General features: G+C 34.4%; 1 protein-coding gene across 18 annotated transcripts in view; it reads right to left on the minus strand.

Annotated features, from left to right (window-relative positions):
• Fam135a (family with sequence similarity 135 member A) overlaps nucleotides 1-22547 on the minus strand; it is a 105460-nt gene that overhangs the window by 13167 nt on the left and 69746 nt on the right. For 14 of the 18 annotated variants that reach the window (XM_074080329.1, XM_074080299.1, XM_074080312.1 and 11 more), the window contains 4 exons: nucleotides 9030-9103; nucleotides 7448-7602; nucleotides 4874-7223; nucleotides 1773-1933 (listed from right to left, as the gene is read on the minus strand). In XM_074080329.1, coding sequence (XP_073936430.1) covers nucleotides 1773-1933; nucleotides 4874-7223; nucleotides 7448-7602; nucleotides 9030-9103 — 2740 coding nt within the window. The remainder of the gene's footprint in view (nucleotides 1-1772; nucleotides 1934-4873; nucleotides 7224-7447; nucleotides 7603-9029; nucleotides 9104-22547) is intronic. The other 4 variants (XM_074080356.1, XM_074080394.1, XM_074080369.1 and 1 more) reach the window with 1 other exon arrangement.

Consider the following 22547-nt stretch of genomic DNA (forward strand, 5'->3'; position numbering starts at 1 on the left):
GTACATTACCATGCATTTCTATGGCTTTTGGAAACAAATTTATGGTCTATTACATTTGTGAATAGAAAATGTGCTGTAAAAAAATTTCTCTCTTATGTCAAAGATGACTTCTATAAGCCAGACAATGCCCAGCTTTTGTTTGTTTCTTAGGAGGTTTTGGTCACATTGAGGCTTTTTCCTTTTCTGCCTAATAGTGTACCTGGTCACTAAACTGTCAACACTTCACTTTAGTGACTTCCGTTTAGGATAGCTGTAAATGACTGATTTCCTCCCATCACCCTCAGGTGGTGGCCACTTAACAATCCTCGAATGCATCAGATTTAAACTGCTGACTTTCCCTTAGTGGCGTTGGTACAGACTATCTATAAACTTATCTATGGATATAAAATATATAAATGTGAAAATTATTCTTTAAAAATTAGTGAAGTTTTGATTCCTTTGGTTTATCAGCAATACACGTCATTATCAATTGTTAAATTTTTATTTTATTCATATAAAATTTGTCTTTTAGGTATTTTGTGATTAATGTACTGAGAGATAATTATTTTATTCCTGATTTTAAAAGGAACACTGTTAAGTGTTTTGCTACTAAGTTTTCCATGGCCTGGAAATGTATTAGGTTAAGTCACATTAACGGATTAGAGACTAATTGCACTTAAGATTTAACATCTGATGCATAGTTGTCGTAACTGGGAATAAATAGTAGATCTTATCAATAGTACCTAACTGATGTACATTTTATTTATAAATTTCTTTATATTTACTTATCTTTGCAAACTTAAACTCTTTTGCAAACTCAGTTTAATATATTTGCTAGATTGATCTGTTTACTAAGTATATTTATGTCAGATTGGTCAAGTGGCTTTTTGGGAGTGTTGGTATGATCTTGTAAGATTTGGTAACAATTAGGTTTAATGAATGGGCTACTTTTCATCTTTTTCTTATTGTTCTGGTACAGTTTCTGTGACATAAGGAAAATCTGTTTCTTGAAAATTTCAGAGGATCTGCCAGAGATTCTACTGGATCAAGAAGTCTTCCTTGGGGGGGATGATTCTTTGGAAATTTTATTATTTTGGAGATAGGGAAGAAAGGTGGGAACTGACAGTATTTTATTTATTTCAGTACTTTTTTTTTTTTTTAGGGAAAAAAAATCTCTGATTACCTGAGGATTTAGTAGCAAACACCTTTCTTTAGTACTTTTTATAACCCATAAAATCTAGTTTGGTTACAGAGTGACATTATAATACAGTCATACACTGTTAAGTTTAGATATATTTGGCCTCTTTTAACAGTTTCTACATCTAGGAAAAAAACTGCTGAGTAACCAAAATAGCTGTCATAAAGCCACAGCATAAATGCCAGGTATTTAGAATTTAATGTATACTGTAATTATCAACCTTAATTCACAGGAATATTGATTTTCCTATCCCATAAGATTTAAGAAGCAAGCTAAAGGAGAACTAGGAAGAGTATCTAATCTATCAAAGGGAGACAAATGATTACCATGGGTGACAGATGACAAAACCAACAATAAAAGATAATGCATAAAGTATTAAACAAAATGTTGGCAAACGAGTGAGTATACTCTAATATTACACTTAGTAACATCAAGCCTATTTGTACTTCAGAATGTATTCAATGTCTGCTTCAGAATATATTAATTTACACAATTAAATACTTTCTAGTTTCAAAGATGAGGAAAACTAAATGAGATCTACTAAGAAAAGGAAATGTATTAATTTGTATGGGTTACATCCATAGATATCACATACCATCTAAGCCATGAACACAGACAATGAGATGGACTCCACCTTCAGAACCATCTTCTTCTTCCATGCTAAAATAAGGTACTGAGGATGCCAGCAGAGGAACATCACTGTACATGAACCCAGGGAGTTTAAGTTGCTTCAATTCTTCTTTTGCCTGAAGAAAGCTAAAATAAAATATTATAAAAAGATATTCCTATTAAAGATTATATCCAATTTTTAGAACCAAAAAGACAACCTCCTGAATTTAGAAAATTGCAGCAGAGGAGGAAACTCAGATACATACGTACTATCTTTTCTTTTTTTTGTGAACCCAGGGCCTCAAGCAAGCTAGGCAAGCACTCTACCTAAAGATTCTCTTGTTTTTATTTTTGAGATAAATCACACTAACATTACCTGGGTTGACCTCAAACTTGTAATCCTCCTGTCTCTGCCTCTAAGTAGCAGTATTTGGTTTTAAAATCATGAAAACAAGTAGATCACCTTGGTGATTTAAAATCAGGATAATTTTCTTTGCTATATTTAGTATATATTCTGATTAAATATGATGAACACATTAAGCTTGAAGTCATTTAAAAACATTCTTTCAAACTTGAAATCAACTAAGAAAATATAAGTCAGGAGCCCACTAGTGGCACATGCCTGCAATCCTACCTACTTGGGAGGCTGTGATGGGGATTGCAGCTCAAGGCCAGATTGGGCAAACAGTTCTCAAGGCCCCACTCCAAAATAACCAGAGCAAAACAGACTGAAGGTGTGGCTCAGGTGGTAGAGTGCCTGCTTTGCAAGCACAAAGCCCTGAGTTCAAACCCTAACTCCATCAAAAAAAAAAAAAACCAAAACCAAAAAAACAACTAGAAGCAGTTATCTTTTCTGTAAAATTTAGTATTGTATGCACAGAAAAACGGGGAGCGTTTATAATTATAATTTCTACAGAAAAATTTCTATGAAAATTATTAATTTCATGTTTATCATGTAATCAAATCTTTGTTCCTTTTTAACTTTACATAAATGGAAGGAAAGGAGATATTCTATAAAATATAACAGTAAGAATGGTAGTTATAGTACTCAGCAGACTTGGTTATTTTTACTTTTCCTCTAAAAATACCAATAAGGGGCCAGGCATGGTGGCTCATGCCTGTAATCCCAGCTACTTAGGAGTTGGAGACTGGGAGGATCACAGTTTAAGGATAACCTGGTAAAATATTAGTAAGACCCCCACCTCAACCAACAAGCTGTGCTGTGTGGTGGTATGTGCTTGTGGTCCATGGTACATGGGAGGTCATAGGTAAGATGAACCAGGTCCTGGGAAAAAACTCAAGACCAGATCTGAAACATAACTAAAGCATAAAAGGGCTGTGGGTGTTGCTCAAGTAGTAGAGTGCCTATCTAGCAAGTCCAAGGCCCCAAGTTCAAACCCCAGTACTGCCAAAGAGAAAATAAATAAAATAAGAACACTAGTAAGAAGAAGTAGAACCAAGAGGCATGTTTGACTATAAGTGGTGACATATACTCACTGAGAATGTCTGACAAATCTAGCCAACTTGGGGATTGCAAACATCAAAGTTATTAAGTATTTAACACTGTATCATTGACTGAAAAGTATAAATCAAAGAATCTGATCAACAGTGAGCTGACAGGATACACTGAGTAAAGACACAGAGACCATCATTTTCTGATGAATCAGAGACAGAGAGGCATCCAACACGTGGAATAATCTTTGGTCTTTTGGCTTATTACAATTTTTGCATTGCTAGTGAAACCACTGATCTCACTATCCTTAGGCTCTATCAGTCTTAACTTTATATGTAAATTAGAGTATCTGTAAACTTTAAAAATCTACTTTACAGAGACCCAGACTTCCCACCCTAGAGTTTATAATCTGTCTAGGGTAAAGCAGTAAGAATATTTTGAGAACCAATGTATACTCATAAACCTGTATCAAACCCATTTTTTGGATATTTTACTGGTTCATGAAATTTTAATTCTGGAAATGACTGATGTAACTGACACAAAAATTCTGCTGGATACAATTGGAGGACATCATGTTAAGCGAAGTTAGCCAGGATCAGAAACACAAAAGCCGCATGCTTTCTCTCATATGTGGAAGACAGATCCAAAGATAAACATATACACAAAAACAAGCATGACCATATACAAACTCAGATGCAGAACATGTCTGTAACAGTGGAACTACTCTATGGAACTTAGGGAAAGAGGGAAAGGAAATGAGATGATAGAGCATCAGTAATATGGCATAACATAAAATGTGAAGGTAGAGGATATAAGGTTGTGTATTGAAAGCTGTTGAAAAATAGGAGAGTGGGAGGTAAAGGGAAAGGGAGATTAATGGAAGGGGTTAAATGGACCAAAGTAAAGTATAACCACAGTGGTATACTTTGAACATCAACTTAAATATTAATAACGAAAACCAGGACAGTAAAATAGGTGCACTGTGTGTGTGTGTGGGGGGGGGGTATCAGTGGGGAGGGTGAAGGAAGGAGATTAAGGTGACGGTATATGGACTTCATATACCTATATGAAACAGAACTAAGAAATCTCTTGCAATTGTTTTAAGTGGGGTGCGGAGGCAGTTAAGGGGGAGAAACGATGGGGGCAATATAAATAACGCATAATAGAAGTCTAATTGGAATTGTCATTATGAATCCACCTCACCACTGAATAATGAATATATCCTAATAAAAAATTAAAAGAAAAAATAACTTTCTACTACCACCTCTTATTTATCTACTATTGTCTCATTTTCTGGATGTATTGATGAAAGTGAGCTTTTGTCTGGGAATTAGTGGGGAAAATGAAGTACTAATGAAAACAAGGGTTTTAACCTCAATTTTTCTACACTTCTAAACATAAAATGGAATTTTTTAAAATTAGGAATATCTAGCCTACAGAACAGACCATTTAGGAATTATAGATCTATTTGTCAAAGAGTATATTGTGCTCATTTCTCCATTGTAGATAGTTAATCAAAGTACTTTTTATGTTAGTGAAAACAAAACAAAATAGAACATTCAACCCTTTAGCACTATTTATGATGTTCTCTCTACATATTTAGTAGCACACACTATGAAACTCCAATTACTTACGCTTGTATTTGAGGTTTTGGTGAATTGTCATACCAGGAAATTGAAGAAGTGAAGTTGTAAGAAATGCTGCTTGGCTGCTTTGTAATGGCATCAAATTTACTTTTAGAAGAATGTTTAACACTACAAGGAGACTCTCGTGGTGCAGTTGGGAAAGATAAACAACCAGAAGTACAGACAGTAGGCATATGTATACCATCCCTCAGATGTTCATGGTTTACTTTTTCAGATTTTATAAGTCTTTCATCTGCTAGTGCATCTCTGCTTGTATGGTGAGCATATATTGTTCCATCCAAAGCTGGATAATCTGTTTCTTCATAATATCCATTTTGTACCATTTGTTGATCCTGCCCTTCCTCCTCATCCTCTTTGCCCTGCTCCTGCTGAAGATCACTAACTTCTTTTTCAAAAGTTTCCATGTGAGGGCTAACTGTATTGCTGTAGCTAACAGCACATGTGTCTGAAATACCTGTACTGCTCTGAGAACCAAAATAATTTTCCACAAGCCCTTCCTTTACTATGTCAGTACTAGCTAAAAAGGGGTCACTTGTACTCAGAAGAGTTTCACTTTCAACTGTTAGGGTTTCTGAATATATTTGTTTGAGATCTAATGGGTCACTATTTTTTCTCTCCACAGTTCTACCTTCACTAACTTCTGCATTAGTGGAAATGGAACCTGAAACAACACAAGGAGTGCCTAAGCAAATCAGCTTTGAATTTAACATAACTGCTGTTCTTGCAGAGTTATTAGGTTTATCAGGACTCTGGGAGCTTTTACAAATAGTGTCCAAGTTAAGTTTGGAGTTGCAACTACTTTTCACATCACTGGAAGTATTTTTATCTGAAAAATAAAAAGGTTCTTTAGTGCTTGAATTTAAGGAATGTATTGCTAAAGTTTCATTGTCCAAATGCCCTGAAAATACAACACACTGCTGTTGCAAAATAACACTTGACTTTTTCGTATCATCACATTTTGGCAAGTCAGTTGCTCCTAGATTTAACACAGTCTTGCTATCAATTAGATGGCACTGGGGTCCAAGAGATTTCTTAGAATTTCCATCAGGTGACAGCTCATCATCAGAAGGTAGAGAATTTATAGACGTCAAAGATGACTGTATTTCACTTAAAGCACTTGTACTCTCAGTGCAATGACTTCCTAATGAAAATTTTACATTGTAATCAGGTTTCACCAAAAGCTGAGGAAATAATCTCTCATTATTATAAGGACCTTGGCCGTGCGCAGTTTCAAAGACTATCTCAGGATTTGGATGTGTTGCACAAGAACTTGGTTCACTTTCAACACCTGAATCTGAAAATCTAGAGGAGGCATATGTGGCATTAACATCTGGTAACTTAATTGTATCTCCACTTACTACAACATGATATTCTTTCATACAAGGAGCAGGTAGATTACTTCTTAATTTAGCTAGTGATTCTCCAATAGAATGACACTTCACTTTCTGCAAAGCTTCCTTTTCAAGTGTTATTTCTATAGATGTAGATTTACCATTAGAGTCTAAGGACTCAAAGTTGGGTAGTAAATTATCTAAAAATATTTCATCTTGTTGAAGCTCTGTCCAAGGTCCTATTTTAACAGTCATTTTCTCTTCACTGAAAGGATCTTTATTACTGGGCTTTACTTCAATTGTTCTAACTCCTGAAGATGGGCTTGTTTGATGATCATGGCAATCGTCTGATGAACTTCCGGATGCCAGATTGTGTTCCATATGTGTAATTTCACTATCATCTTGACAGATATCAAGTTTACCTGAAATGGACAAATTTGCACAAAGATTTAGGCTGCCAGAGTTCAAAGGATCAAACTGGTCTGGTGGTATATTTTCAATATCTGGAGAATTTTGTTCAGTTCTCTCTGTATTAGTTGGCAAATAGCTAGCTTCCTTTTGACTTGTCTGTCTGATGCAGGTCTTTGGGTCAAAATTATATCCACTTATTGTGGAATCCAGACCTTCCTTCTGACTAAGTGAAGGATTGCCTTCAAAGCATTTAGTGAGATCATTTGATGCTGTACTTTTCAAACATTTGTAGCCTACCAAAACCACAGAATCCTTAGAGTTCTGTTTTATTAATTTTTTTGTGTTTTCTGGTTTCATTGTTTTCATGAGTTTAGTGACCTTAACCTTGGATTTATTTGATTCTTCGTTCTTTCCTTTTAGAGATTTTGTTAGCTGCTTTTCACCTTCTGTATACCAAATATTGGAGGCACCAGCAGGTCTGACCAACTCTGGGCTAGAAAGTCCTGTTACAGAGCTTTCTTCAGTCCCATATTTATCCATTCTACTGGACTCTGATCTCGGAAGATTCTGAATTCCCATCCAGGGTGCATCTAAGTCTTTTATCCAAAGAAAAAAAGATTCAGGTTTAAAACAAGTATGAGAACTCATGTAATTAAGACTACTTTCTCTAACTATAGCTTTTTAATATCCTCAAAAAATAAAACTAGAGGGGACAATTGTTTCATGTTAGGGAATTTTCTTTTTGTATGTTTGAAGAATACACTGAAAATTATATATATATATATATATAATATGTATATTTTAGTTAGATTATACTTACCTTCAATAACTGAATCTAAATACCTATCTTCAAAGATTATAGGTAATGAATTGAGATCTCCATCTAATTCACTACATTCAATAGGTAGGGGTGGAAGAGAACTGCAGAAGGAAGTATTTTTGATAGCGGTGCACATCTGTAGATGACTCTGAGCACTGAAAAATATTTCTTAAATCAGATTGTAATGAAAAAATACTACATCCAACTCCACTTTACACTTTACCCTGTTCTCTTCCCCCCACCATTCTTATCCCCTTTCTTTAAGACACAACCCTTCTTATAAAAGAGCTTCTTGGTCAGAGATAAAAACTGGTAAAATAAAAATCATGGCTTGTTGACAAATTATTTAATTTCTAGCATATTCCTTTATACTTTCTTTTGTTATTTCAAGGTGAGTAGCTAGGCTTACTGTCTGAGCTTCAAAAATTTGCTGCGAGGGGGTGGCAGAGTGGCTCAAGTGGCAGAGCACCTGTCTAGCAAGTGTGAGTTCAAACTCCAGTGCCACCAAAAAAAAAAAAAAAAAAAAAATTGCTGTGAATAACATGCAGGAGAAAAGCCTGATGCGTACTAATTATTTGATGGGGACACTGGGAAACAAGTGGGAGCCACTGTGGCTGCTTTATTTAACACATAGTCACAAATATAACAGCTAATTCAAACCAGGCATGTAACTTTTAACTCAAAATGGTTGACTTTTCTTATGGAAAATTTAAACAAATCAAAAATAAACAGAATAAAATACAAAATTCCATGTACCCACCACTCAGCCTCAATAACTAACATATGCTCTTCTTGTTTGATCTGTGTCTTAATATTCACTATTTGCCCCCACACTCTACTATTGTTTATAGGTGTTTTTAGGAGATATAGTTAGTATGAAGTGAAATATTCCACCTTGAGCACTATGATTTTGACAAATGAATACACAACACAGAACATTTCCATCTACCCAGTTTCCTCATGTCGTCCCAATTTCCCAGCCCAGGTCAATCCCAAGAGGGCCACTGTTTTGACGTTTTTTACTTTAGTTTGCTAGTTTCAGAACTTCATAATAATAAATAATATATTCACTCTTTTGTGTCTGCTTTCTTTTGCTTAGGATAATATCCTCAAAATATTCTTTAAAATCAAGAAAACCAGACCCAAGTACACTCAGTAGAAGAGATGGAAGGCATTTATTCTGCATATTTTAAGTATAAATCAGTTGCGTAACAGAAGGAAGTGCCAGTCAGACCACCCGTGAAATGTGTAATAAAAAGTGATGAATTTAAGAGGCACAACCTGTAAAAGTAAAGATCAAGATGGCTGGAGCAAGAGCTGTATGCGACTATTGATGTAGTAAATCTGATATAAGAGGAGACAGGATAAATACATTACGTTCCTTTCTAAAAAGTAAGGGGCTTTCATGAAGTAATTCATAAGATTATACCCAATATGATTAAGGAACAGATTTCTGAAAATCAAATTCCTCTACTTTTTTCTATTTTAAATGCTGTATATTCTGCCACTAATAAATTCTAAAATGGACAAGTTACGTAGAAAAGAAATAAAATCATTTTAACTTTAGACATCTGTTACTCACTGAAGTTCTTGGTATGCAATGGCAGCTTCTCTTGGATGTTCAAAACAAAAGAATGCCTCAGAAAATCTGCGAACCTAAAAAATTCCAAAAAGGAGTATTAAAAACATGGTCAATCTGGCATATAATGATAGGGAGACTGCCTCCATTACATTCCATAACCATTCCTGTGAGCATTAAACATCTGTCTTCAGTATGCCAAGCACTGGATTTTTATTCTGAATGAAATAAAAGAAACAACAGAATCTACAGTCAAATGTCAAGTTTATAGCTGGGCCCCATTTCTCCTCCTTAAAGGCAAGGATTCTATTTGTCTTATTTGCCACTACATCCCCAGTACACCTAGAGTAGTGCTCAACACATGGGAATCTGATAAAAGTCAGCTGACAACCAAATGGCTAAGTTCCTCTTTGCTGTGTGCCAGGCATTCAAGTTTATGCCTACTGAACAGACTGGCATTGTGACTTTGAGCATCTAACCTTTGAGGCTCAGCTGACTCATTTTCAAATTACACTTAATACTTGTCCTACATATGGATTTTTGTGAAGAACAAGCAAGATAATACATGTGATAATTGTTTGTAACCTGGAAGGTGTAAATAAATACACTATTATAATTGCCATAATAGCATTTACTACATTCTGCCTTAGAATATAACTGAATGCAGGGATCATATCCCCTCCTAAAGTATAATGCTCCTTAGAACTGTTTTGATGCTCTAAAACATATATATCTTGGCATGATACAGAAGAAAGTACCTGGTAAATACATATGGAATTAAGGTGAATATGTCTTCCATTATATTTGCATTTAACCCTTTCAGTTTTTAATCACAAAAGGACAAGCTTTGTCAGCTACTGGAGCAATGTTAAGCAACAGTTAGGAGATGAAAAAGATACCTTGTTTGGGGTACAGGGAGGAGGGAGAAATTATGTTACTTTTTGAAATTATAATATTATAGTGAAGATTGCTTTCTAAAGGGAAATACGATTTAGGACCTTAAAATCTTTGCTTTTAAATGTACAAATTAATTAGAGATCTATTTTACTTATCAAAATCTGGCCAAACAAGATTTTGATGTACTAAACATGTTTCCCTAGGGAGAGGAGCCTGACTCTTCAGAAGAACATGTTAAAAGGGAGTGGGGAGAGGCAAGTTCTTTCAAGTGCTGTCTAACTGCCTCTCATTTGTCTCCAACCCTAAGGAAAAGATGAGAAAAAAATATCTGTCTGTCTAGAGAGGTTTTTCCCTGGTGACTCTAAAGGTTGAAGAAATGCTAAACTATCTGGATTCCTAGACTTGCAGGTGGACCTGCAAAACTGGTAAGCTGCTTCTTTCTACAGGTTCCCCAATTCCTACAATAACCATCATTTCATGACAGTATCCTACCATCAAGAATCTATGATAAAAGGTTTATTTTCACTCTTTGCTTTAAGCCATAAAAATCCTTTGGAGGAGATATTATCATCATTTAATAAGTGAGGAAAATAAGGCACAAAAAGGTTAGCCACTTGGCCAAGATAACACAGCTAGTAAGTGAAAAAATGGGATTCAAATAAGTATTTAAGAAATTCCAAATTTTGTGCTTTAAACCACTTTTTTTTTCCCTTCTGCATCAAGACTCCACATTAATAGAAGTCTTTCTTTTCCTCTACAGGGCTCATACAGGGTTCTCTCTAAATTCTCTCACAATGGTTACCATGCTGAGGCAATGTGTAATGAATAGTCTATTAATTGTATTGTGTGGCCATAACTAAGGTATGAGTGCCACCTGATGGTAATTCAATTTAATTTTAGGCAAAAGACATACATTAAAATGTGAAATTTACAAATTTACGCTTCAACTACAAGGAATCTGTACTACTGCTCTAGTACATATGTTTATGAGTTTTGTTATATACCTAATTTAAAAAAAAAGTTGAAATTTATTTTTAAAAACTTACTTGACAACATCAACTACTGAAAATTTAGCAAAGAGCTAGGAGGAAAAAACTCTTGAGCATTCAAAATAGGTATTTGTTATTAATGCTTTACAGAGTCGAATGTTCCTTTATCTGTGTTCATCTTAATATGTTCATTTTGCAAATGTATACTGAACAATGCTCTTTAAGTTCTTGTACTCATAGCATTATATCATAAAGTTTAACTGATTTCTTAATCAGTTATTTTTTAATTTATTAAAATTTTTTTTTGTGGGACTGGGGATGTTTGAACTCAGGACTTCCTACTTGCAAAGCAGCCACTCTACCTAACTTGAGCCACACCTTCAGGCCATTTTGCTCTGGTTATCTTGGAGATGGAGGTCTTGTGAACTATTTGCTCAGTCTTCAAACTGCGATCCTCCTGATCGCAACCTCCCAAATAGCTAGGACTACAGATGTGAGCCTCCAGTGCCTGGACACAGCTCTTTAAAAAAGCAAATTAAGCAAAGGAAAATGTTGTGCATGTATACCCAAAATTTAAATTCTTGAACCACATGTTAAGTAATTTTTTTATTTTGCTTTGCCACAGGCCCTTTTATCTACTTTATTTCATTTTTCTCATTTTATTAAGGGATATTCAGGTAAAACACTACGTATAAAGTGCACAATTGAATGAGTTTTGACATATGTACACATATATATCATCATTGCAGTAAAGATACTGAACATGTTCATAAAAGCATAGGAAAATGAGTAACTGTAAAGGTGATTATATATAACCAGTTCTGAGAAATTATATAGGAACTTGAGCTGGAAAGAGAAACCCTTAGAAAAAAAGAACCTAGAACACCCTCATAAGTAAAACACACAAGAGAAATAACAAATTAATGTAACTTGGGACCTCTTAACATAATATCCAATATCCCTATATTTTTAATAGCATGGGACACTAGTGTAATTAAAGTTGTACACATTATCTGAAATTCATAATAACTGTATCATTATAAAAGGGTTAAATTATGTTTAGTACATTCAACTTTAGAAAGTAGGGAAGCATGAACAACATTAGAAAGCTTCCACATAAATAATTAAAATAATTTAAGGAAAAAAATTAACCATTTGAAAAGCATATTATTGGAAAGTGAAATTTACTTTGGATAGACTTACTGAAATGCAGGATGTTTTGCATATTTATACATTAAAAACTGTACTGCCTTTTTATGTTTATAATAATACTAAAATTGGAAGTCTGCACAAACCTTAAAAAAAATATAAAAGTACTACAAATAAGCAATTTTCTCAAAGAAGAAATTCTACTTTATTTAGAAAATATAGTTTAGTATATTAAGAATCATGTACACGGGTGTTATGAAAGAATGTCAAACCAATTAGTTTTAGAGATGAGATTCCTTAAAAGATACAAACTTCATGTCTTGAACAGACGTTACTGTAAAGAGGTTAAGTGGGAAAAAATGGCTAGACAAGTTATTTCTAACTCTTCTTCTAGAACATAAATTACATCAATTCCCTTGAAAATGACACTTCATAGTTTTATTTTTTAAAATTTTTCTAGTGCTGTGGATCAAACCCAGAGTCTTGTCCATGCTAGGCAAGCACTCTACTACTGAGTGAGGCTTTCAGCCCACATTTTATAATTTTTAAATCTCAGTAAAAGCTAGTAAAAATTCACTAATCCAGTGGTTTCCTTTCTGGAAAGTAGTAACAACACATTAAAATTTAGGGTCCATATGGTAGTCTTTAAGTACAAATTTCACAAACATGCTCATGTCACAGACAGATGCAACTGGATTGCAAGCACAGGCAAAATTTCACTTCCTGCCCTTCCTAGCAGAATGGTCTTATTCAGTCTCACCTGCAGTTAAGAAAAATTATCCAGGTGATTCTAGCATAAAGCCAGGGATGAAAGGTTTTAACCTCTCCTTACATCATGACAGAGAAACTACCCTCCTGAAAACAACTATAAAACTGGATATATTACATGAAGCAATTATTTCAAGTCTTGAAGAACATGTGGTAGACAAACAAAGAAATAGGAAAATGTAACTCTTAAGAAGTAAGTGTAGACAGCAGAAATGTCTACAAGATAATCTACATGTTAGAATGGTAGGGAATTCTACTTTTTAAATTTAATTTTTTTATTAGTAGTTTTACTTTTACAGAAAAAAAGATCATAAAGTAAAGGAGAGTTCTCACATAACATAGTCCCTCCTTCCTGGCCTCTCCTGTTTTCCTATTATTTATACCTCATTACATTTAAATGGTACATTTAAATGTTACAATTGATGAACCAATACTGACTTTATTAATGAAAATCCACAGTTTATATTAAGGTTAGCTATCAGTGTTGCAACTTTCAAAAATGTATAATGACTCATTTTCATCATTGTAGTATCACTCAGAGTATTTCTCTGCAATGAAAATCCCCTGTGCTCCACCTAGTCACAGCTCCTTCCCTTCTCCATCACTCTGAGCACCTGACAACCACTGATCTTTTTACTGTCTCCATAGCTTTTCTTTAATAAACTGTCATAAAGTTGGAATCATAATCAAATACATGATATGCATGTGTGGAAATGTCAAAGTGAAACAACTTCCTTTATAAAATTAACATACACTAAATAAAAAGTTATCCTAAAACAGGAAAATAAATAAGGAAGGAATCTGTTACACAGAGAAAGACGGGATCAAGGAAGCTACTGCAGCATTTCTCTCTTTTACCATTACACATAATAGAAATCTAAAATGATTTAGGGCATTTTAGAATGATCTAAAAAGTTAAGGGATCCCTTGAGTGCTGTGTTCCTAAATGATGTGTGACTGGAATAGGTTCCCTGTCCCTCACAGCTAAAACATGTCAGAGGCAAAAGAAATTCAATGCAAAGGAATATAAATACAAATTTTTAGTACTGACATCTTAAGAATTCTTCATTTTAGGTAAAACAAGTCCTATCTGGACTTAGTACCATTGGGAGATGGGGAGGGCATAAGGAAAGGGTGAAGGAGGGCAAATATGGTGGATGTATTTTGTATTCATAGATGGAAATAGAACAATGAAACCTGCTGAAATTGATCTCTATGAAGGGGGAAAAGGGGATGAGGGAGAAAAGATGGAGGGGATGAATTTAAGATATACTGTAACCATATATGTAAATGTCACAATGTATTCCCCTGTACAACTATAATATGCTAATAACTTTTTTTAAAAAGAATTTTAAAAAGTTGGAATCATATAGTACATGTAGGTTTTCAGACTGGCTTCTTTCACTTAGCAATATGCTTTCAAGGTTCATGTCTTTTCAAAGGCTTGATTACTCACTTCTTATAGCTGAATAACATTTTACTGCATGGATGAACAGTTTAACTGATCACTGTTTCCAAGTTTCTTTCTTTCTTTCTTTTTTTGAGACAGGGTCTCACTGCATACCCTAGCCTCGACCCTTGGGATCCACCTGCTTCAGATTCTCGAATCCTGGTATTACAGGCATGGGCCACTACATTGGGTCTGCAAGTTTTTACTGAACTCAGGACCTTGTGTTTCTTAGGCAAGTACTCTACCACTTGAGCCACACTCCCAGTCCTTTTTGGTTTTAGTTTGGTTTTCATACAGGGTCTTGTGCTTTTGCCTAGGCTGGCCTTGAACCACAATCCTCTTATCTCTGCTACTTGAGTATGTGGGATTACAGGTGTGTACCACCATTCTCAGCCCTCAGGTTATCAGTTATGAAAAGTTATTATAAATATTCGTGTGCACGTTTTTGTGTAGACATAAGTTCTCAACTCAATTAGGTAAATATCAAGGAGTATGATAGCTGGAAAGAGTATGTTTAGTTTTGTAAGAAACTGCCAAACTGTCTTCCAAAGTAGTTGCCCCATTTTGGTTCCTACCAGCAATGAATGGATTCCTGTTCCACATCTTGTCAGCAATTGGTATCGCCAGTGTTTTGGATTTTAGCAATTAGTATCTGTAGTTCCCTAATAATAAATAAATTGAGAAATTTCCTTCCCCCAAACAGAAGGCTAGAGTTGGGTATTTCGTTTCCCCCAGGTAGGTAAGGCTCTGGTAAAACGGCTTCTATTGAGATATGTCTTGTTAAGGACAGAGTGTTATGGATGTACTTTGCAATAGTGACATAACCCTTTCCCTAGCCAGAAGCATGAGGGGATTTCCTCCCATTTTCACTGTGAAAACATAGTTTGGCCCTTGGAGGTAAAACTCACGAAAGTATGGGGGTTCCCTAAGACTATACCTTCCTACCCTGGAGTTTTAATCTCAAGTTTGTCTATGCTAAACATCCAGAAGTTCAACACTTACAGTTTAAATTGTCCTATGCTGATACTGGCTTTAGTGGCACTTTCTGCTTCTGGGTTTTGCACTGTCCAGATGGTATTCTCTGGGTATTCTGGCTATCAGACACTCTGATTTAGGGGACAGCAGTTTGTGGCCATAATTCTTTGATGGATCCAAGAAAAGTTACTGATTTTCAGTTTGTTCTGCTTTCTTCCTGTTAGGATGAATGTAATGACTTCCAAGCCTCCTATATGCCAGACTGGAAATTAGAAGTCCTGGCAAATACTTTTGAACAATGGTTATAAAGTACCAGAGGGAAAGGAAAGAGAGAAAACAGAGAGTCAGAAAAATTTCTAAGCTATCATAGCTGAAAATTTCCTCCAAACTGGTAAAAATATCAACTTATAGATCCAGTAATTTTAGCAAATCCCACGCAGGAAAAGTACAAAGAAAACAAGGCATATCATAGTCAAACTGCTGGAAACCAAAGATAAAGAGAAAAATTCTAAAAGTAAACAGTGAAACAATATGTAAGTAACTGACTTCTCATCAGAAACTATGGAAGACAGAACATAATGGCACAAATCTTTTGTTTACTGAAATGGACTGGAGATGTAGCTCTGCAGTAGAGTGTTTGCTTAGCATTGTGGACAGTCCTGGGTTAGATAACCAGTACTATTAAAAAAAAAAAAAAAAGTCCTGAGACAGAGTAGAAAAAAAGTGTCAATCCAAATTGTTGATTAAACAGTTCCATCAACCAATTTGGGCTAATTTAGATTGACAGAATGTTTTACCTAATAAATTTAGTGATGTCATACAATATAAGGACAAAATGCAAAAGCAATTGTACTCTAATATCTTAGTAGCAAACATTAGGAAAATGAGATTTCTTGATTTTTTTTTTTTTTGACTTTTGGTGCTGGGTTTTAAACTTAGGGCTTCATGCTTGCTTGGCAAGCACTCTATCAGCCCAGGAAAGTGAGATTTAAAGGGCATTTTATAATAGCATTAGATAATATTAAAAGCATATGAATAAATTTAAAACACTGAAGCTATAAAAAAAAAACCTATGAAACTTCGGAAAGAAATCAAAAGAGGCCCAAATAAATGGGGACACAAGTAAATGGGAGCTATTTCCTGTTCACAGGTTGTTCAACTTAATATGGTTAAGGAAGCAATTCTCCCTAAACTGATGTATAGATTTTACTCAAGGTAAAGCAAAATCCCTAAAGGACTTTTTTAAAAATACAAATTGATTTTAAAATTTACACAGAATAGAAAGGAGAGCGATCTGGAATAGCCACAACAATCTCAAAAAAAGACAAAAACCTTGATGGACTTATGAATAACCAACTGGAAGACTTAGAATAATACCACAATAGCCAAGTGTGATACTAACAAGACAATCTGTAATAGACCAATGGACTAGGAAAGAAAGCCAAGAAACAGGCCTCTACCTAGCAGCAAATTGAGTTCCAACACAGAAACTAAGTCAATCCAACACATAAAGAGAAGTCTTTTTAATAAACAGCGTGGGAATAATTGAATTGGGGGGAGGGAATGAGGCTTGATCCCTGTACCCTGCCCCCATCAAATGTAAAAGCTGTCCATCTAATGTTTCCAGAAGTGAATACAAGAGAATATTTTTCATCACCTTGGGATAGGCAAAGATTTCTTAGGGAGGACACAAAAGCACTAAACATAAAAGAAAAAAAAAAAGAAGATAAGCTGTACCATACAAATGTATGAAAGAAATTATCTTAGCCTGTGGCTTGTGTTAGTTATAGGACAATGGACTTATATATATAAGTATTTCTAATAACTCAATAATAAAGACAAGCTAAAGTAATACTTTACAAAACTCAATTCATCACCCAAAACCTCAGTATTAATAGTTATCAGAGAAATGCAACTTAAAACCATAATGAAATTCCATTTTCTACTACAGTGGTTAAAATTAAACAATGATAACATCTAATCATGTAAGCGTGTGAACTACTGGAAATTTCACATACTGGAGGTAGCAGTTTAAAACCATATGGCCACTTTAGACTGAATTTCAGTGACCAGAACAATTCTACTTCTATGTATTTATGAAACATAAATAAAAACCTATGTTTACAAAAAAGATTCATAGAAGAATATTTACAGCATCTTCATTTGGAATAATCAAAATAAGAAAAACAAATCAACAGGAGAACAGATAAGCAAACTCTGAAATATCACACAATGGAACACTACTTAGCAGTAAAAAGGAATGAACTGCTGATATATAAAGCAACATGGACTAATTTAAAAAAATATGTTAAGAAAAATAAATTCTACTTATATGGCTTTTAAAAATTAAGCTATGGTGATAGAAATCATGTCAGTGATTGCTTATGGATGGGGTGTGGGATTTTTGCACAAGATCATTTTCTCAACTAATAAAGATATCCTACATATTGATTACCAGTGATAACCCTAATGTATTAGTTTATAAAATTTAGATCTCTTGAATTAATAAAGTTTCTATGCTATGTCTCTCTGAGGACTATCAATTTTTTCAAAAAATCAAATATGTACTAGTATCAGGCATGAGAGTCTATTATAACAAAGGTATACACATTAAATTCAGATTTAAAAGACCCTTTTTCTTCCCCCTTGCCATGTGACTTGTCCCAGTTGCATGTAATAAATTAATGACTCCAAGAAAACTGTAGCAGTTATAAGCACAATACTTTCTCCAATTAAATAAAACTTAACTCATATTCTTTAATAATCTAATCATGAACATAACTGCTGAATATATTTGCGCCTTGCTTTATAAGATCCCATTTTTTGGGGAAAAATGAATTTAAGAGTTTTTCTCCTATCCTGATGTCCTGGGCATTAGAGGACACTATCAAGAGAGCAAAAAGGCAACCAAGAGAAGAGAACATTTGCAAACCATACATTTGATAAGAGCCTACTTTCCAGAATATATAAAGAACTCCTGAAACTCAATCACTAAAAGATACACAATAGAATTAAAATATGGGCAAACAGCTTGAATAGACATTTGTCCAAAGAAGGTGTCCCAATGGCAATAAGCAAGATCATTTGTAGTTGGTGAAATGCAAACCAAAACCATAGCGTAATACAACTTCACATCCATTAGGTTGGGTACGATAATAATTTTTAAAATGTAGAAAATAACAAGTGTTGGCAAGGATGTGAAGAAATCAAAATATCCTTCTACACTACTGAAAATAATACAAAATAGTACAAATGCTGTGGAAAACTGTTTGGAAGTTCCTCTGAAAGTTAAACAGAAATTTATCAGAAGACCTAATTCTACTCCTAGACATATACTAAAAAGAAATGAAACGGGTATGAAAACTAGTTCTAGAAAAAAATTTCATAGCACTACTGTTCATATTACCCAAATGGAGGAAATAACCCACTATTTTATGAAGGCTTACAGAAAATTTTCAATCTACAGTCCAAGGTGTGTTAATATGAAAAGTTCAAATGAGCAGTATCATAGAATATTAAGTAACTGAGTATCAGAATCACCAAATGAACTTGGGTTTCTTTGCTTTAGGTTAGAACCAGAAAACTACATATTGATTTAAGTCCATATGTTTACCATAAACTGTTTCCATCCCAAGGATAGTAAGCTCAAAATTAGTTTTCTTCATTACCAAGGAATTCTGTTTTCTGTATCACACATACTTTATTTACACAAAAATATATAAAACAGGCAAATTCTTTTGATGCTTTAGTATGCCATTTGATAGGGTTGTATTGGTCATGCTTAAGATAGTATTTGCTATTTACATAAAATCCAAACTTAACTGGGCATTGTGACAGCATTAAGTATTTGGTCCAAGTACCATTATTTGTAAACATTTGGCATGACAGAACTAAAGAACTTTTCAAAGTTGGTGGACAATACAAGGAATGCCAAATTAATTGTTACTTTGACCATCAGTCCTAACAAGGGCTTGGCCAAAATATAGGCCCAGTAGAAATAAAAGCAATATTGCAAAAAACAGGTCATGTTAAAGGGAGGTCACTAATGTGAAAGGGAGAGTAAAAGAAGGAAGTTAAGAAGGTGAATATGGTTGATGTACTTTCTACACAAGAATGAATACAGAAATTTTAAACCTGTTGAAACAAACATAAGAAGGGGACTCAGGTAGAAAGGAGAAAAATAGAGGAGATGAACCAATTCAGGTTATAATACATAAATACATGGAAATGTCACAATGAAACTCCCTGTGCAGCTATCTTATATGAACAAAAATGTCTTTTTTTCAAAACCAGAGAAGAGAAAGGTAAAACAAGTCCTGTCTGGGAAATGGCACCAGTGTGAGGGGGAAGGGTATAAGGAAAGAATGTAGGAGGATGAATATAGTGGAAATATTATGTACTCACGTATGAAAATGGAAAAATAAGACCTGTTGAAACTATTCCAGGAATGGAAGAGGAGATAAAGGAGAATGATGGAGGGAGTGGGTGAATTCAATATGATATAATGTTAGAACTTTAGTAAATGTATAATGTACCCCCAGTACAACAATAATTTAAAAAAAAGGGAAAAAAATTGTAAAAAGAGAGCTTGTCCAGGGAAGAATACAAGTCTCCAATACTAGCACAAGCACAAAAGTCCGGCACTTCAAATCTGCAAACTACATATACTGATTGCCTTAATATTGGACTTACAATACTATCCCAGGCCCAAGCTATAATCAACACTAAATAAAGGATCGCTGATGTTACAAAGGGAAGCATTACAATAAAAGACACATCTCTGGAAGAAATAGCAACAAAGATTAGTAAAATTGTTGGGGGAATAAACTGCAGTGAAAGCACATTCTCTACAAGGCTTTCTATTGAAACAATTTTCTAGGGGTCTGTTGCACTTCTCCAACTCTGAACACAGGTATTGACTACTGCTTTTATTAGCATATTTTAATTGTACAAAAGTTTCATTGTGGTATTTCCATACCTGCATAACATGTGCTTTGATCAAATTAACCCACACACTGACCTTCTTTGTTACAGACTATTCTTTCAAGGAGAATAGTCTTACACTGGAAAAAGCCTAGGAGATAGAGATCTATCTTCCTTTGAAGCAAAGTGCAGATTTGCTTACAATCTTGGTAGATAAAAAGTTTCAAACAAACAGGCATGCTTAACATTCGTTACAATTTGTTTTTCTCATGTAACTCAACCCACTGGTGTGAACTTGATCTTCTTTATATAGCACAAATTATAACACTCTCTAAACTGTTATTTCTGAAATGAGATGCTTTGTCTCTAACCCAGAACTTTCATATCTTCTGCTGATATCCATGAATCAATTTATGGCAGGCTAAGGTATGTTAGTTTACAAGTAGAGCAAAATCTCAGAATTTTTGTAGTTCTTGAAACATACAAAATTCAGTATAATTCCAACATTCTTTTTTTTTCTTTTTGTAAGTTGTCTCATTGATCATTCCATTTCTCAGTTTGAAACAATAAAAACATCTTTTGCTTGGTTGTATTTTTCAGTATACAATAGTCTCTATGCTGTACTGTGAACTGTACATAGGATATTGCCTAGAGTTTCATAATTTTAGATGACTTAATTTGCCAAGAATCTTAGAACTTACACTTCCTGAATCTTGACAACATACATCTTGAACCAATATTAAACTAATCTATTAAACTGCTCTTATCAATACAGGCTTACATTTCCTCTTTTTAGTCTAATTCTTTGCTTTGTTATTTGCTTTCAAACTAGTAATGAAAGATTTCTTATCAGAGGTTCACTTCTGTGGCTTAGCTCAATTGTGCTGCTTCTGAATACATTATCAGACAACCAATATACTTTATCATGGCTAAGTCTGTTCCTTTATTGCACTTAATGAGCTTTGGACTGCTTTATTACTGTAGGCTCAGCATTGCATGTTAAGAACACTGCCAAGACACTTTATGAGCAAAGTTCCTGTTGAACTACACACATGGGGGCCTCAAGACATGATATGCTACCATTTCTGGTTTTTGTGATACCCTACACTACAGGGCAGGGCAAAGCTTATTATCCATGCTTATCAATATTAGGTCATTTTCTCCTAGTAACTTAAGACAGGGGCTACTTTAGTATTTGGAATAGGGTAAGAAAATAGAAACTTTGGGTAAAATGTTAAAAGTTTTTCTTTGACATTTTAGTTTTCTAGAAATCTGATTTTTGTCTTGGTCTCTACTCAAGTTTACCTTTTTGTTTCTACTCTACTCAGGACAGCTTCATTCTCCATAGAATATAATGTTATGAAGTTTTCCTAAACCCTTGCTATCATTCTCTTTCCAGAACTTCCATTAGGGTGGGACTAGGTATAAGCAGAAGAATTTAATGGAACTATTTTTCTCTATTAAAAATACAGTTTTTAAAAAGCATTATGAAGAGTACTTTCCCCACACTAAACTATTTCTTGTAACTGGCCTTTACTTCAACTAGCTTCTACAAGTAACCTTTAAATAGACTTATTTGTGGCCACTCAGGAGGTGTCACCTCTCCTCTTAGCTTTAATGTAGGGCTTGGCAAACTATAGCTTGAGAGCCACATCTGGTTTACGACGTGTTTTGTGTAAATAAGGCTTTATTGACTAGCATAGGTATGCTCACTTAATTTACAAACTGTCCATAGTTGCTTTCATGTTACAACTACAAGCTGAGTAGTTGTGACAAATACATGCAGCCCCAAAGCACAAACTATTTACTGCTTGGCCCTTAACAGAAGTTGTTTGCTGACCCCTGTTCTATACTATAGAAACTTGGGCTACTGATTGCATAGTCTCATATACTTTTCAAGGAAACTTGGTGCATATTCTCATGAGAGATGTTGGTATACACTCAGCTTACCTCTCTGTGGAGTGGGCTATCATGCAAATCCTGATCAGATTACTAAATTTTCAAAAAAAGAATTAGTAACATGCTTTGATGATTACCAATGCCAATTTAACTTATCATGAAAACTAGCTATATTTCTGATAATATTACCATAATTCATCACTGCTAAAAATCTTGGTATTGAAAAATAATGTTAATGAAAACTGGCTGAAGAATATGCATTGCATAAATAAATTGCTATCCAAAGATGAAGCCAGACCATCAGTAAGTTAGATATTATGATTACACTATTTTATCCATTGCAGAATCTATTCTATTTGGCCCTTTAGAGAGATGACTGAGCTTTAATAATGAGCTTCTAAGAAAGAGCCCTAAGAAACAATGGTATTTTATGACAATCCTGCTATAATGTAGCAAAAATAACAAAACAAA

Source organism: Castor canadensis, chromosome 1 (genome assembly GCF_047511655.1).
Source record: "Castor canadensis chromosome 1, mCasCan1.hap1v2, whole genome shotgun sequence".
In the NCBI taxonomy this organism is placed as follows: Eukaryota; Metazoa; Chordata; class Mammalia; order Rodentia; family Castoridae; genus Castor; species Castor canadensis.